The sequence below is a fragment of the Rhinoderma darwinii genome, chromosome 2, assembly GCF_050947455.1.
Source record: "Rhinoderma darwinii isolate aRhiDar2 chromosome 2, aRhiDar2.hap1, whole genome shotgun sequence".
Classification (NCBI taxonomy): domain Eukaryota; kingdom Metazoa; phylum Chordata; class Amphibia; order Anura; family Rhinodermatidae; genus Rhinoderma; species Rhinoderma darwinii.
In genome coordinates this window covers 186,268,341-186,286,214 of record NC_134688.1, presented here as the reverse complement: position 1 = coordinate 186,286,214, position 17,874 = coordinate 186,268,341, and the positions used below count along the sequence as shown (strand labels likewise).

At 41.5% G+C, this 17,874-nt stretch overlaps 1 protein-coding gene across 2 annotated transcripts in view; it reads left to right on the top strand.

Annotated features, from left to right (window-relative positions):
• TMEM131 (transmembrane protein 131) overlaps nucleotides 1–17,874 on the top strand; it is a 218,173-nt gene that overhangs the window by 158,374 nt on the left and 41,925 nt on the right. For both annotated transcript variants that reach the window (XM_075852597.1, XM_075852596.1), the window contains exons 23-27: nucleotides 3,207–3,345; nucleotides 3,566–3,675; nucleotides 4,516–4,582; nucleotides 7,949–8,100; nucleotides 12,460–12,602. In XM_075852597.1, coding sequence (XP_075708712.1) covers nucleotides 3,207–3,345; nucleotides 3,566–3,675; nucleotides 4,516–4,582; nucleotides 7,949–8,100; nucleotides 12,460–12,602 — 611 coding nt within the window. The remainder of the gene's footprint in view (nucleotides 1–3,206; nucleotides 3,346–3,565; nucleotides 3,676–4,515; nucleotides 4,583–7,948; nucleotides 8,101–12,459; nucleotides 12,603–17,874) is intronic.

The window sequence follows — 17,874 nt, the reverse complement described above, 5'->3', positions numbered from 1 at the left end:
ACACAAAAAGTGAATGATTGTTTACAAAACGTATTTTATTGTGCAAACGCCATAAGACATAAAAAAAACTATAAACATCTGGTATCGCCGTAATCGTATCGCCCCGCAGAATAAAGTGAATATGTCATTTATAGCGCATGGTGAACGCTGTAAAAAAAAAAACGAAAAAAAAACCAATAGTACAATTGCTGTTTTTTAGTCACCACGCCACTTAAAAATAGAATAAAAACTGATCAAAAAGCCGCATGCACCCCAAGAAAACTACAATGGATTCCTCAAGGGGTCTAGTTTCCAAATTGGGGTCACTTTTGGGGGGTTCCCAATGTTTTGGCACCACAAGACCTCTTCAAACTGGACATGGTGCCTAATAAAAAAGAGGCCTCAATAGGTACATGGGAGGGATGGACTTGTAAGATCAAGCCCTGAAGCCCTACAGCGCCATGCGGTGTGGTATAAGAAGCTGGCCGGGCACATCATACCGATGGCATTGTACAATGCGTACATGCTACGTCGATGTGCAGGCCAGACGGGAACTTTCCTGGAATTTCAAGAGGTGATTATCAAGAACCTAATTTTTAGGGACCAAGAAGGGGGGGCACCCAGTACTTCTGGAAGCGAGCCCACACGCATCGTACCAGGGCAACACTTTCCAGGAGAAGTTCCCCAAACTGGCAAGAAGGGAAAAAGTCAAAAGAGGTGCAAAGTCTGCTATAAGAGGGGGATAAGGGAGGACACAATATATCAATGTGACACGTGTCCCGAATAACCAGAGCTCTGTATGAAAGTGCTTTCAAATTTATCATACATCCCTTGGTTTATAATTTACCCCAATTTTACTTACCCTGATGCACTCCGCACAGCTTATCCCCACTCGTCTTTCCCCTCTGGGCCCTGCTGTGTGTCCAGGCAGCTGATAACAGCCACATGTAGGGTATTGCCGTACCTGGGAGAACCCACATTACAGTTTATGGGGTGTAGGTCTCCGGTCAAAATGCTCACTACACCTCTAGATGAATGCCTTAAGGGTGTAGTTTTTAAAACGGGGTCACTTCTTGCGGGTTATAACTGTACTGGTACCTCAGGGGCTTCTGCATACATGACTTCGCACTAGAAAATCCCGAGTAGGCCAAATGGTGGTCCTTTCCTTCTGAGCCCTCCCATGGGCCCAAACAGCAGTTTATCACCACAAATGGGGTATTTCCGCACTCATGACAAATTGGGCAACAAAATGGAGTATTTTATTTCTTGGGAAAATAAGAATTTTTGAGCTAAAACGACATATTATTGGAAAAAATATATTTTTTTTAAATTCCCAGCCCAATTCAAATAAGTTCTGTGAAGAAACTATGGGGTCTAAATGGTCACATTACCCATAAATGAATTCCTTGAGGGGTGTAGTTTCCAAAATGGGGTCACTTCTGGTGGGTTTCCATTGCTTTGATACCTCTGGGGCTCTGCAAATGCGACATGGCACCCGAAAACCAATCCAGCAAAATCTGGACTCCAACCAACACATAGCGCTCCTTTCCTTCTGAGCCCTCCCATGGGCCCAAACGGCAGTTTATTGCCACAAATGGGGTATTGATGCACTCAGGAGAAATTGGGCAACAAAATTGAGTATTTTGTTCCCTGTGAAAATAAGAAATTTTGGTAAAAAATTACATCTTATTGGAAAAAATGTCATTTTTTTAATGTCACAGCCCAATTGAAATAGGTGCTGTGAAAAAACTGTGTGGTCAAAATGCTAACAACAACCATAAATGAATTCCTTGAGGGGTGTAGTTTCCAAAATCGGGTCACTTTTGGTGGGTTTCCATTGCTTTGATACCTCTGAGGCTCTGCAAATGCGACATGGCACCCAAAAACCAATCCAACAAAATCTGGACTCCAACAAACATATAGCGCTCCTTTCCTTCTGAGCCCTCCCATGGGCCCAAACGGCAGTTTATCACCACAAATGGGGTATTGCCACACTAAGGACAAATTGGGCAACCAAATGGGGTATTTTGTTCCCTGTGAAAATAATAAATTTTGATCACAAATGACATTTTATTGGAAAAAATGACATTTTTTTCATTTCAGAGCCCAATTCAAATACGTGCTGTGAAAAAACTGTGCGGTCAAAATGGTAACAACAACCCTAAATGAATTCCTTGAGGGGTGTAGTTTCCAAAATCGGGTCACTATTGAGGGATTCCTACTGTTTTGACACCTCAACACCTCTTCAAACCTGGCATGCTGCCTAAAATATATTCTAATAGAAAAGAGGACTCAAAATGCACTAGGTGCTTCTTTGCTTCTAGGGCTAGTGTTTTAGTCCACGAGCGCAGTAGGGCCACATGTGGGACATTTCTAAAAACTGCAGAATCTGGACAATACATATTTAGTAGTATTTCTCTGGTAAAACCTTCTGTGTTACAGAAAAAAAAAATGAATAAAATTGAAATTCAGCAAGAAAAATGAAATTTGCAAATTTCATCTCCACTTTGCTTTAATTCCTGTGAAATGCCTGAAGGGTTAAAAAACTTTATAACTGCTGTTTTGAATACTTTGAGGGGTCTAGTTTTTAAAATGGTGTTTTATCAGGGTTTCTAATACATAGGCCCCACAAAGCCACTTCAAAACTCAAGAGGTACCTTAAAAAAAAGGCTTTTGAAATTTTCTTAAAAATATGAGAAATTGCTGTTTATGTTCTAAGCCTTGTAACGTCCAAGAAAAATAAAAGAATGTTCAAAAAACGATGCCAATCTAAAGTAGACATATGGGAAATGTGAACTAGTGACTATTGTGGGTGGTATAACCGTCTGTTTTACAAGCAGATGCATTTCAATTCTGAAAAATGCAATTTTTTCAAAATTTTCTCTAAATTTTGCAATTTTTCACCAATAAACACTGAATATATCGACCAAATTTTACCACGAACATGAAGCCCAATGTGTCACGAGAAAACAATCTCAGAATCGCTTGGGTAGGTTTAAGCATTCCGACGTTATTACCACATAAAGTGAAATATGTCAGATTTGAAAAATGGGCTCTGAGCCTTAAGGCCAAAACTAGGCTGCGTCCTTAAGGGGTTAAAGATCAGGCCTCAGACTTTGGGTCTGTCTACTTGTAAACTTCAGCTAGCATTATTTTTTATTTGATAGTAATGTAGTGAGATTTTTGGATCTATCCTATAATCACCATCGGTTTTTTTTTCTTTATAGATCTGAAGCGGTGTTTGAGGTTGACACTGATCTTCAGAAAAATGTCCTTTCAGAGGTTAAGGCTGAGCTTATATGGCCGTCTGTTGTCAGCTCGTCCCGTCATGTACACTTTCCCCTAACAAATACCAACTCTTCATCGGTAAGTGAAGCAGCGGTGTATTTTATGCTCTTCCATTTCACATATTCATTACATAGATACCTTGAAAATTGTAACTACTTCCATTGTTTCAAATTGCCATTTTCCAAAAGCAACAATAAATATTTTTAGGATTTCTATACTTGCATTACAACATTCCAATAAGCGTATACTGTGAAGTTAAGCACCAGAAAATTGATGGCTTGGTGATATTTTGCAACAGGAAGAAGAAATTGCACTAGAAAATCCTGCCGATGTATCAGTATATGTCCAGATCCTCCCCCTGGCACTTTATGCTAACAGTTCTTTGGTGCTAGATAGGATATTAGACAGGTAAGTGCAGAGCTGTTTTAACATAAGATCTGAGATGTCCAGCTGGCTTCAGAAAGTAAATTTTTTTCAGAACCTTAAATATGACCACCGATGTTTAGTTTTATTTTCTTAAACAGACCCTGATATTTGTAGTAATGCCAAAGTGCACATGAACTGGATAAAGACAGCGACTTTATTGTGAACGATGACCTCAATCTGTTAATGATTTGTATGAAGATCAATAGGTTGCCTAGTTATAGTCTTGAGGACGTCTTTTATAACATCTCTCATAGTGTAGGCACTGCTTACTGAGTGAGAATTCCTGTGTATGACTAGTGAGGGTGCAAGAGTCATTTCTCGTAAATCTGGTCTCTTGTCTTCTGACTGTGAAATGTAGCTGTGTTAAAGCTCAGTATTCTGGTACACACAAAGTATAAGGCCTCATGCACACGACCGTAGCCATGTGCACGGCCGTGATTTTCGGGTCGGCCGGCTGCGGACTGTCAGCCGCGAGCTGCCCGCAAATCGCGGGCCATGCACATGGCCGCGGCCATTATTTTCAATGAGCCCGGACCGCAGAAGACGGCCGTAATAAGGCATGTCCGTTCTTGGTGCGGTGCGGGCTCCCGGGCCATGCATGGACCGCAAAAACTACGGTTGTGTGCATGGCCCCATAGAAATGAATGGGGCCGCAATTCTCCCATGGATTTTCGGGGGAATTGCGGCCGCAAAAGCACGTTCGTGTGCTTGGGGCCTAAATATAAGTTGAGAAATTGGCTGAGCAAACAACTTCTGTTTTTGGCAACTTTATGCAAATCGTGTCTGCAGTCCTCTAATGTTGACTTTTTTTTTTTTTTTCAGGTTCAATATTAGTAAGTCACTGAATTTAGATCTGAAAACACTTGAATTTAAAGTATTCAGAAATAACGTAAGTATGCAGGAAAACAAAATAAAATATACATATATGTATATAGTATTTATTTGACATCTATGTTGACTTTTTTTGTTTTTAATATGTGTAATAAATAATGCAAAACATTCTTTACCTTTATGGGGAAAAGCATCACATAAATGCCTATTTATTGAGAAAATATTTTCGAAAGTAAAACCGGTAGTAACCCCCGGTGCTTGAGACAAAGGGAACAAATTCTGTTTGCTTGTAAGAGTTTGTGTCCAGACTCTCGTCTTTAAAGAGGCTCTGTCACCAGATTTTGCAACCCCTATCTGCTATTGCAGCAGATAGGCGCTGCAATGTAGATTACAGTAACGGTTTTATTTTTAAAAAACGAGCATTTTTGGCCAAGTTATGACCATTTTTGTATTTATGTAAATGAGGCTTGCAAAAGTACAACTGGGCGTGTTTACAGTAAAAGTACAACTGGGCGTGTTTACAGTAAAAGTACAACTGGGCGTGTTTACAGTAAAAGTACAACTGGGCGTGTTTACAGTAAAAGTACAACTGGGTGTGTTTACAGTAAAAGTACAACTGGGCGTGTATTATGTGCGTACATCTGGGCGTTTTTACTTCTTTTACTAGCTGGGCGTTAGGACTGGGAGTGTAGGATGCTGACAAATCAGCATCATCCACTTCTGTTCGTTAACACCCAGCTTCTGGCAGTGCACAGACACACAGCGTGTTCTCGAGAGATCACGCTGTGATGTCACTTCCTGCCCCAGAGGCTACAGTTGATTCTGCAGCAGCCATCGGCGTTTGCAGGTAAGTCGATGTAGCTACTTACCTGCAAACGCCGGTGCTGCTGCAGAATCAACTGTAGCCTCTGGTGCCGATGTGTCCTCGCTCGTCCGACTCGATGCAGGACCTGGGGCAGGAAGTGAGTGACGACACAGCGTGATCTCTCGAGAACACGCTGTGTGTCTGCACTGCCAGAAGCTGGGCGTTCTGAAGAGAAGTGGATGATACTTCTATACACAACGCCCAGCTAGTAAAAGAAGTAAACACGCCCAGATGTAACACACATAATACACGCCCAGTTGGACTTTTACTTTAAACACGCCCACTTGGACTTTAGCAAGCCTCATTTGCATAAATACAAAAATGGTCATAACTTGGCCAAAAATGCTCGTTTTTTTTAAATAAAAACGTTACTCTTATCTACATTGCAGCGCCGATCTGCTGCAATAGGAGATAGGTGTTGCAAAATCTGGTGACAGAGCCTCTTTAAAGCAGATCTGTTAGCAGAATATGCTGCTCCATGTACAGGCAGTGCATTCGGCTACAGGTCCATACTCCATTTATCCAAAGCGGCCCATATAAAAAATATTGTGCTATTTGTTTAATAAAAATGATGAAAGAATATAGAGAACTCATAGTTGTGTATTTGAGGTGAGCGCTCTCCCGCCCCTCTCCGAAGTGTCTGAAGGGCTATTGTGTATGCAGCAGCATGTCATTACCCGCGGGGGGGGGGGGGGGGGGGAGCGCTCCTCATGAATACAGCGTACTCATTTGTATTCTTTCATCACTCCTGTTACTTAAAAGGTACAACATTTTTGTGCCATTTTGGATAATAAGAGTATGGACCTGTAGCTGTAATATGTTGCCTTTACATAGGGCAGAATATTGACCGAACATATCCGCTTTAATAACTTCCATATAAAAAGGACTTCTCCCATGTTTGAAGTTTGAGTAATACTGTGAATCTGATTACTTCCCAGGCATAAAAATCCACCAACTTTTTATCCCACATGCAGAAGAAAGTAATAATAATTTTTTTTGAAGCCCAGAAAACCCATTTTTAAAGGGTGCTGTCTCCTGACACCTGTCCATGTGCCCTATTTGGACATGTGGATGTCATTGAAATGGCCGCATGTAATGCTATATTCTTACTGCACATGCCATGGCAGGGGAAATATTTAGCTGATCGTAGCTTCCATAATTATTAATAACCGCTGATCGCCCAGGGTTTAGAAGCCGGCTTCTTCTTAAAAAGGGGTGGTCTTCAACAGCTTTATGTGTACCTCTGGTTTTTGAACTCAACGTGTCATTGAAAGATGTCCCAAGTTATCATTGGTGTGGTCCATGAGCTAGGACTTTAATTGCTAGAATGGAGGAACACCAGCACTGTTCACTGGACCTGGGCTATACAATCCCACTAAAGTTTGACACTCAGAAATCATATCTCCAAAGACCTTTGAGCTAATATTTATAAAGTGCGAAAAGAAAAATCGTCACATTGTTGCACCTTCATCCTTTAGCTTGGTGGTCCTTGCTTATAGACCCCAAAATCAGGTGTACACACTAAATAGTAAGTACACCTTAGTGCTCATGGCTCTTCATTTACATGATCAAAATGTTTCTGCTTGAGAGTATGTTTGTTTCTGAGGTTGATAAAGGAAGACCATATTGTTTATATAGCAGCGTCCGTGTTTGTGGCTCTAAGGATGCAGCTACTTAATAGGAATAAATATAAGCGGCTCTGTCTTCAGCTGCTTTCATTCTTGCAGATATGCACAGTCTCTGTTCTCCGCCTCGGTCACAGAGAACTGCTTTCATTGTGTCCCATGGGATTTAGAGCTATTTAACATTGAGGTTTAAACCCTACAAGAAACAGTGTTTTTTTTCACTACTTTCATGTAGCTCTTGGATTTGATTAACAAATCGGCAGCATCTCTTTATAATGACGTTTAGGGCTCATGCACATGGCCATATTATGGCTCGGTACAACCTGTGAGTTGTATAGAGCTGTAATAGGGACACCTAGACTTCTACCTTACCTCTGTATTTCTTTGATTCCATACCCAGATGTAAATGGCATACGGGAAAACTTGTTGCAAGCCCCATCACACTCCATTTTATTGGGCTATTTTGCTCCATACTCATTGGCACCATACATTGGCACACAGAGTGCCTAAGGGTCTGTAGTACGGAGCCACAGTAACTTTGTGTGTGGCTGTACAGCCTACTGCGCACTGTTCTGCTGTGTGCAAGATGCATAAATCTGTATACTGTCACTTCTGGTAAAAATGCAACGCAGGCAGTAAATGTTAACTTTTTCCTTAGTTCTGAGCAATACAGACATTTTTTTCATTATTTTAATGTTTACCAATCTGCATTATCCACATATGTAATGTTCGGGCTTATTACCGTTTACATTGTGTTAATACCTATTAATCATCTGTGCGGTGAAAAAATGTCTCGAAAAAAATAAAGATTAATGGCAAACAATGCAGGTTTGTTTAGATTTTGAGCAAACACATGAATTACTTGTTTACGCTCCAAATAATGTTCAATGAAAGCAGTGTTTTTACATTTTTTATTTTTTTTGTCATTTAAAAGGTGCAACCTGTACAGAGCAGCCAAGGCTTTGTGGAAGGACCATCCCGTCAGTCAGTTCTCAATATTATTCTTAAGCCCGGCGAGAAAAAAAGCATTAAAATTAGATACGCTCCAGTGCTAAATAAGACTGTATCTTCGTTACTCATAGTTAGGTAAGGTTAGCAAGCAGGTATATTGTGTGTTTATTTAATATCTTAAGTAAACAAAATGTTAAATATTCCAAGTCCTTTAGGGTATGTTCACACAGAGTTTTTTGACGCGGAAACCGCGTTGGAAAACACTCCAAAAAATGGCCGAAAATGCCTCCCATTGATTTCAATGGGAGACGGAGGCGTATTTTTTCCGCGAGCGGAAAAAACGTCTCGCGGGAAAAAGAAGCGATATGCCCTATCTTCAAGCGTTTACGGCTCGGACCTCCCATTGAAATCAATGGGAGGCAGAGAAAGTGTGTTTTTCCCGGCAGTGCTCAATGGACACGGCCGATAAAACTGCGTGCAGGCAGAGCAAAATGTGCCTCAAAATTCCAAAGTGAATTTTGAGGCAGATTTTCTGCCTGCAAAATAACTGTGTGAACCTACCCTTAGAGAAACATTGTCATTATTTGTGTTTTTTAAGTGTTTGTCATAATTTCAGCATATGTTTTTGTTTTATTATAAGTTATGAACGCTTTTCCATTCTTTTTCCGTCTGCTATAACTCTTTAAAGAGGCTCTGTCACCAGATTATAAATGCTCTATCTCCTACATAATCTGATTGGCGCTGTAATGTAGATAACAGCAGTGGTTTTTATTTTGAAAAACAATCATTTTTGAGCAAGTTATGAGCAATTTTAGATTTATGCTAATTCATTTCTTAATGACCAGGTGTTGTACAGAGAAGTGAATGACGCTGACCAATCAGTGACTAATCAGTGTCCTACACTCCTCATTGTTCCAGCCCAGCATGATCCGCAGCACAGTGTGATTGTGCAGTGAAAGAAGCTGGGATGGAACAATGAGAAGTGTATGACGCTGATTGGTCACCGATTGGTCAGCGTCATACACTTCTCTTCACAACGCCCAGTTGGTAAAAAGTAAAACACGCCCATTTGGTCATTAAGAAACTAATTAGCATAAATCTAAAATTGTTCATAACTTGCTCAAAAATTATAATTTTTCAAAATAAAAACCACTACGTTACAGCACTGATCAGATTATGTAGGAGATAGGGCACTTATAATCTGGTGACCGAGCCTCTTTAACTGCTAAACATGGTTCTAGGATTGGTTTATTGTATACTTTAAATGTTTTTATATTGTTGAATTAGTCCTTTGAACATTACATATCACCAATTCATTCCTGTGGGCTGTCCATAGAATGCAGTGGCAACTGGGTTCCAGAGAGAGGCTAATAGATCAGGGGACCCACTTTATTACGTCCCTATGGCCATATGAATAGAGGCGTTGTCTAATGCAGAATTGCACTTTCACACGGCAGTATTTTGCATAAGTGTTTGTAAGCCAGAACCAGGAGTAGGTCCTAGACTAAAAAGGTACAAATCTTTCCATTATGCTTTTTCCCTGTTTATTTTCTACTCCTGTTTAACTGATGCAAAATATGCCCATGTAAAAGTGCCTAATGTTCTATTATGTTGTAGCATTTACATTACAAAATAGGCATGACAATAATAGTTTGCTGCAATTGGCAGACATATATTATTTTTTTATTTAAAGTTTGAATAGGAAATCTATATGCAGTAGGAGTTTATTTATGCTAAGGGAAAAACTGCACAAAAACATGAGTAATCGGGCATGCCATAGTTTGAGAATGCAGTGCAGTTTTGAGCTGTACAATGTGAATGAAATTTGGGCATGGAAATCTGTAACCTGCAATTCTAACCTCCTGCAAAAGAATTTTAATAAGTATTGTAAATAGATTTATTAAGTCTAAAATGAGTTGTACATCACAATTGACCTTTGTTGATAGTTATCCACTACTTGATCGGGGTAGATTCCCCCTGTATATGACTGTCTTGTGTTTTTTATTTTTTTTGTTCTTTTTAGTACATGCAGGTTGATGGCAATAACAAAAAACTTCTCACATATTTTAATTTGCAACCGTATAAATTTGCACTAAATTAACACTTTAAAGTGGGTTTCCCGTTTGTTACGTCCCTTTGATATAGGGGATGCATAGCATTGGGTCGTCGGGTAATGGCTATCCTTGTGGATTATTATTTTTTTAAAATTTGGTTTCCTCTTGAAATTGGGGCTAATATATCAGCCTCAGTTAAAGGGCGCAATACAGCCTTCCTGCCAACACTACAGATCTTATATGGGTCTTCTAAGACCCAGCAGCTATAACCCCTTCACACCACGCAAAGATCACAGGTTTTATTGTGTGACTTCAGGCAAGAGGAATTGCTATTTAACCCCTTAATGACCGCCAATAAGCCTTTTCACAGCGGTCATTATTGGGCTTTATTCTGATGCAATAGCCGTTTCACGGCGCTGCATCAGAATAAATAAACAGAGCAGGGAGCCGATAAATGTCCCTGCTCTCAGCTACCAGAGGTAGCTGAGGGCTGGTGGCATCCCTGCTCGAACGTGAGTATCGATCTCACCTGTTTAACCCCTCAGATGCGGTACTCAATAGCGTGCGCCGCATCGGAGTGGTTTTGGAGAGCGGGAGGGATCTCCCTCTCATCCCACTGACCCGGCGATAAGATCGCCGAGTGTCTGTGTCTCCGATGGCAGCCAGGGGCCTAATAAAGGCCCCCAGGTCTGCTTGTAGTGAATGCCTGCTAGACTATGCCGGAGGCATGTCCTAGCAGATGACTGTCCGTTTTAAACGGACAGGCAGTAATACACTGCAATACAAAAGTATTTCAGTGTATTACGATTAGATGATCGCATATTAAAGTCCCCTAGTGGGACTAGTAAAAAAAAGTTGAATAAAGTTAATTCAAAAAAACTACAAGTCGTCCCGCAAAAAAAAAGCGCTCATACCACTGCATCGGCGGAACAATAAAAAAGTGATGGCTCTTTAAATATGGAGACACAAAAGCAAATAACTTTGAAAAAAATATGTTTTTACTGTGTAAGTAGTAAAACATACAAAATCTATACAAATTTGGTATCTTTGCAATCGTAACAACCCACTGAATAAAGTTATTGTGTTATTTATACCACACGGTAAATGATGTAGATTTAGGACGCAAAAAAAGTGCCGAAATGTCAGGTTTTCTTCTATCCCCACCCCAAAAAGACTTAAAAAAAGTTAATGAATAAATTATATGTACCCCAAAATGGTGCTATTAAAAAGTACAACTTGTCCCGCAAAAAAACAAGACCTTATACAGCTATGTCGATGCAGAAATAAAAAAGTTATAGCTCTTCGAATGTGACAATGGAAAAACATAAAAAATAGCATGGTCATTAGGGCCCAGAATGCAAGCAGGGGGAAGGGGTTAATGTATTATGAACACAGCGCTCATGGAGTGTATTCAGCATTCGACTCTCCTTTGTTGTGGCTGCACATTTACTGTGCAGCTGTAGACTCCCCTGAGCGCTATATTTAAAAGGCGCCATAGAATCATATGCAAACCAGTCTGGCGTACATAGTCTTTAGCCCATGTGTTAAGTTAAATTTCATAGAGATGTTTATTCCGTATTGGTTGAGGTTACATTCTGTTGACATGTCTGTCATGTTAGAATTTTGTGCACATAGGTGCCTATTGACTAACTTCTAGCAATAGTGGATTCTCTGTATTGTACTTTTCTGCACTCCATGTGGAACTCTAAAAGTACTGAAAATTATAGGACCTTTTGCTAGAATTGCTGTCAAGTTTGTTCCCTTCTAGAAGAGGTTCATTGTTTCAGCAGTTCTCAAGCAAAAACAATCTCGCACTCCAAGGTGAATAATTTTCCTTAGAAATGATGACTATACATCATGTAATATTTAGTAATGCAGAGAAAAAAGGTCTAGCTTCAGTTCTACATTATGTAAAATACCGGATCTTCCCAAATGATGTAGAACTGTGTAAGGGGCTTTTCACAGGTTCCATTTTGTCTTCCAATTCCAGCTGGGTGCTTAATGTTTTTATATCATAGTTTGTAAGACTGAAAAAAGACCTATACATCCATCCAGTTCAGCCCATTATTCTGCAATGTTGATCCAGAGGAAGGCAAAACCCCCATGAGGCAAGTCCCAATCTTCCTCCTCTTCAGGAAAATTCCTTCCCGAATATGGCAATCCAAATAAATCCCTGGATCAACGACACATCTACAGTAATCTAGTAAACATAACTTGTAATATTATTATACTCAAGAAAGGAATGCAGGCGCTTTTGAACTTTTTTTTTAGTAAATTCACCATGACCACTTCCTCCCAGAGTTCAGTAGTCTCACTGCCCTTACAGTATGAATCCCCTTCTATGCCCAAGCCTACAACTTCCCCAGATCTATGTGTAATAGAATACTGTCCTCCTAAATGTTGTTAATTTTTACTTCTTTGCTTTATATATCCCTTGCAGAAACAATTTAACTGTCGTTGATGTTATAACAGTGAAAGGGCAAGGAGCAAATGAGAATATTAAGATTGGTGGAAAGCCCCCTGGTCCAGGGAGCTCCCTGAGGTTTAAAATTACAGAAGCCTTTCTGAAAGACTGCTCAGACAGTAAGTTATGCTTCTCTCTCTCCTGGCACCTTGCCATTCTTATTTGCAGGCTTCAGTTTCTTCTTACCTCATGCAACGCGGATACAGCATGTGTTATCGGATTTAGAGGTGATTAGTCACAAAACAAAACACGATATCAGAGTGCACAATCCTAATATTTCGAATTTACTGCAACTCGAACAAGCATCGTAAGACCTTTTTAAGACTGTCACTCCAAAATTGTAGTGAACAATTGTCTTCTAATGGGTTATTTAGAACAGGGCGTCTATACAAAAAAAAATTGAAGTCAATAATGTGACACTTGTTACAATGGATGGCACCTGTCAAGCGGTGAAATATATTAGGCAGCAATTGAACGGTTCTTCAAGTTTTTGTGTTGGAAACTGGATAAATGGGCAACGGTAAGGATCTGAGCAACTGACCAGGGCCAGAACCAAAGATAACACTGAAGAAGGTTCAAAGACCCACAGCGGAGATGGAAGTATCTGTCCAACGGACCGCTTTAAGCTGTACCGCCCACAGTGGGGCTTTACGGAAGAATGGCCAGAAAAAAAAACATTACTTCTAGAAAAACATGAAGAAAACACGTTTTGGTTTTGTCAAACCACATGTGACAGACTCCCTAAGCACATGGAAGATGGTCCTCTGTCAGATGAGACTAAACTTTAACTTTTTAGCCATCACGGCAAACGCTATGTGTGGCACAAAACCAACACTTCCCATTCTACCAAGAACACCATTCCCACAAGGAACCATGGTTATGGCAGCATCATGCTATGGAGGTGATTTTCATTGGCTGGGACTGTAAAACTGGTCAGGATTGAAGGAAAGCTTGATAGCAGTAATAACGGGGTAATTCTCGCGGAAAACCTGTTTCAGTCTGTTCGAGATTTTAAGCTGGGATGGAGGTTCACGTTCCAACAGGACAATGACCCTGAACATACTGCTAAATCTACGCTGAAATGGTTTGAGGGGAAACAAATGTCTTTTTTTTTTTAAATATCCTTTTTATTGTCAGTTTTCACATTTTCTTACAAACATTTCACGTAAAAGTTACATCATGAGTGCGCAGCACTCAACTGTCATGGAATTAACTTTGAATTAAATTCAACACAACATATAAACATGGCATAATTGTCGATCTTCAAATGAACCGAAAGCATGACTTCCCCCAACCCCGACACGACCTAGGTCATCAATAAGTTTCTACTCATCCTTTATCCCCCAGCTGGTTCAAAGTTGCAACTCCCCTAAAGTGCCTGCCAAGAGCTGTGTGCAGTACCACTTTGTGTGCTGGAAAGGCTTAACAATTTCCGCTATTTCGGCTGCTGTACATTGCGATTCTATCAATATTTGCCACTTATCAAATAGCTTCTTGGTTCCAGTTTCCTTCCGCCTTTCCACCTCCACCCTCTCAAGAACCAATAACTGTTTCAGCCGTGACACAATCAATTCTAACCCCGGCGTATCTGTCTCTAACCATTTACTCAGGAGGCATCTCAAGGCTATCAGTAAAATCGTGTGCACCAGCACTGGAGGTGATCTCACTCCTCGAGCACTCTCTTCCTCCGGCGGCCGCGCCTGATGGAATAGTAGCGCTTGAGGCGTCATTGGGAGATTCGTTTTCCAATGGTCCTCAATATATTTCTGTACCATCCCCCAAAATCGTTTCGTATGTACACACCCCCACACTCCATGCCACAAATTCGTCAGTGGTGTATTGCACTTGGGACAACTTGTAATGCGGTCAGGAAAAGATTGTGAAGGCAGAATATTAAAGCCATATATAGCTGCATGCATAAACTTAAAATAGGTTTCCCTCCAGCTCTCATTTATAAAATTCTTCCGCACCATCTCCCAACCCCCCAGTATGGTCTCTCCTATACACCGTTCCCAGATTTTAAAACTAATCCTTAATTGCGGACAAACAAACCCATCTCTCAATGCTCTATACAGCCCTGAAATGGTCGCCCGCCCAGTTGTTGGGCCTATGACCTCATCCAAAGTGTGCGAGGTAGCTTCCTTACTCAAATCCCTGAGCCTGGAGGTGCAAAATGCTCGTACCTGGAGTACTTGCAAAAAATTGACCCTACCTGCTATGGGTCTGAGTTTAGTGGTGATTTCCTCCCCAGTTAACCACCTCTTTTCCTCTGTGTGCATAAGATCCCCTGCGTTGCCAATGCCTACCCTCCCCCATGAGGCAATTCCGTCCTCCTTGTCCATTCCCGGTAAAAATTCCGGGTGTCCGCTCAACGGCATATATTTCGATACCAGGTGAGGTAACCCAAACTGCTTACGTACCACTTTCCCAGCTAGGACTGTATCTCTCAATACAATGGAGGTTTTGAGACGGAAAGAAGACGGGAAGAGAAGCAACTCTACAATGTAACAAAGCTTTCAGGTTCCAGGGTGAGGCATACTCCCCCTCCAGATCTAAGTTGGATTAATTGCTTGTTTCATGAAGCCAATCTACTACATGGCGAAAAAGACAGACCACGTTATAACCCCTGACATTCGGAAAGTTCACACCCCCTTCTTGTTTACCCATCATGAGCTTGGTAAGTGCTATGCGCGGTCTTTTTCCTGCCCATATAAATTTAGTGAATGAAGCCGTCAGTTTAGAGACATCCACATGCTTCAACAAGAGAGGAAGTGTTTGAAAAGGGTATAGCAATCTGGGGAAACTAACCATCTTAATCAGATGGCATCTTCCCAGAAGGGACAACGGCAATTGGCTCCATCTAGTGAGTTCCGCTTGTATTTTTTTAATTAACGGGGGATAATTTAGGCCATACAGAGTGTCTGGTACCCTCCCTATTCTGATACCCAGATAAGTAATGCAGTGCTCAACCGGTGATACCCCGCAACCCAAGGATTGCCAAAAGGTCTTAGGCAATGGCCTGCCCAACTCCAGCAGTTCGCTCTTAGCTATGTTGACTTTATATCCCGAGCATTGCCCAAATTCCTGCAAAAATTGAAAAATCGTCCCTAAATGCTCTTGAGGATTTGACATAAAAAGTATAACATCAGCGAACAGGGCTAACTTCACTGCACAAGACCCTACTTGAATGCCTCTGAACATATCCGATTCCTCCAGGAATCTATCCATAGGTTCCAATGCAAGATTGAATAACAGGGGCGACAGGGGACAACCCTGTCGTGTTCCTTTATGTAATTGGAAGGGATCTGATAGGAACCCTGAGGAGTGAACACGTGCCTGCGGGCTATTGTAGACTCCCTTCAGGAAGACCCGGAAGTCTCCCTGAATGTTCATTTTGTCTAGCACCATCCCCAGCCATTCCCATTGTATGTTATCAAAGGCTTTCTCTGCATCTAGCGCTAAAAGTGCCGGCCTGGTACCTGGCTGGGGATCGTGCCTGACTGTTTCTAGCACCGTCAACACTTTGCGTAGATTCGTCACTGCCCTTTACAAATCCTACTTGGGATTTTCCCACCAGTATGGGTAGATACATAGCCAGCCGATTGGCCAAAATTTTTGTGAGCAATTTCTGATCTTGGTCTATCAGTGAAATGGGACGGTACGACCCTGGGTCAAGAGGATTCTTCCCCTTCTTGGGTAACACCTTTATATGCGCTACCTTGGCCTCTGCTGGTAAAGCCCCCGTTCCTAGTAAAATATTATAATATGCCACCAAGGTAGGGCTGATTTCTTCTCTCAGAGATTTAAAAAACTCCCCTGTGAATCCATCCGGACCCGGGGCCTTTCCGTTGGATAAGGTCTTAATGGCGCTCCAAACTTCCTCTAATGTAATCTCTGCGCTCAAGTGACCATTCTGCTCCTGGGTGAGCCCTGGCAGCTTCACCTTCTCCAAAAATTCCCTCCCTTTTTGGAGATCTATGGGTGTTTCTGAGTAAAGGGCTTGGTAGTATTTACTTAATATAGTGTTGATTTTTTTGGGGTCTGAGGTAGGAGTTCCATTTGATTCGTTAAGTGTTGAAATGTGTGACGGTGCATACCTCCCCTTTGCTAATCGCGCTAATAATTTGCCCGCTTTATTGCCGAAACGCATTAAATCGGCATCAAATTGGGACCGGTAAATACTCTCTCTTTTGTCTAACCATTGATCAAACTGTCGCTTGGCTTCCCTCCATTCCTCCCCCAATGGCAGTGATGGAGAATGTAGGAATGCTGTGTATGCACACCGTAATCTGTCGCTCGCTGCCTTGTACCCTTCGGTCGTCTTACGTTTAAGATTAGACATATATTGCATAATTTTCCCTCGTATTACCGCTTTGGCTGTACGCCAATACAATGACTATTCCGAGCGATGCGATACATTATCCCCATCAAATTCCATCCACCACCCCTTAAGCTTCTGTATAAAGTCCTCATCCTTTGCCAGAAAGGCGGGAAACCTCCAAATAAAATCCGTTCCTCTAGCTACTGTGTCGGCCAAGGTAATGGTAACCGGAGCATGGTCCGAAATAACTAGATCTGCAATTGCCGCTTCACGTAAACGCCGCGATAATGCGTCACTAACTAGCAAGTAATCAATACGCGACCATGACTGATGAACATGGGAGAAATGTGTATATTCCCACGCATCTGGGTGTAGACTCCTCCAAGCATCTATTAGGGTCGTGTGTCTTAACAGGTTCCCGACCGCTGGCCGTAAATATACGGCCAGCGGCCAGGGTCTCTAAAGTCCGGCGTATAGTATATATACGGCCGCACTTCAGAGACTGTGCACGCGCGATCGCGTGCACACAGCTCTATGCCCTGGCTGTTGCTAACAGCCATGGGCACTGGGCAGAATGTCAGGGGTCAATCTTTTGGCCCCTGAACATGTGATCGCTGTGACAACCAATCACAGCGATCACATGCATTTCTGCATAGAAAACAGTGTGCACGCGATCGCGTGCACACAGCCCTGTGCCCTCGCTGTTACCAACAGCTCTGGGCACTGGGCAGAGTATCAGGGACCAATCTGATGGTCCCTGATCATGTGGTCGCTGTGAAAACCTATCACAGCGACCACATTTGTTTTATTTTGACTTTTCTGGCAGTAAATCTCCTGCCTCTTTTCTTCTCCTCAAACATTGTTTCAGTTTGAGGAGAAGAAGAGACTCGGGAGAATTGCTGCCAGAAGAATACAGTGAAAAAAAATACAGTTACACTAAAACATTCTCTGTATAGATAGATTTCTATCTATCTATACAATCTATCTATCCATCTATCTTTTTTTCTATCTATCTACCTTTCTTTCTTTTATTCTATTAGAATAGGCAGGTAGGGAGTATATAATTATAT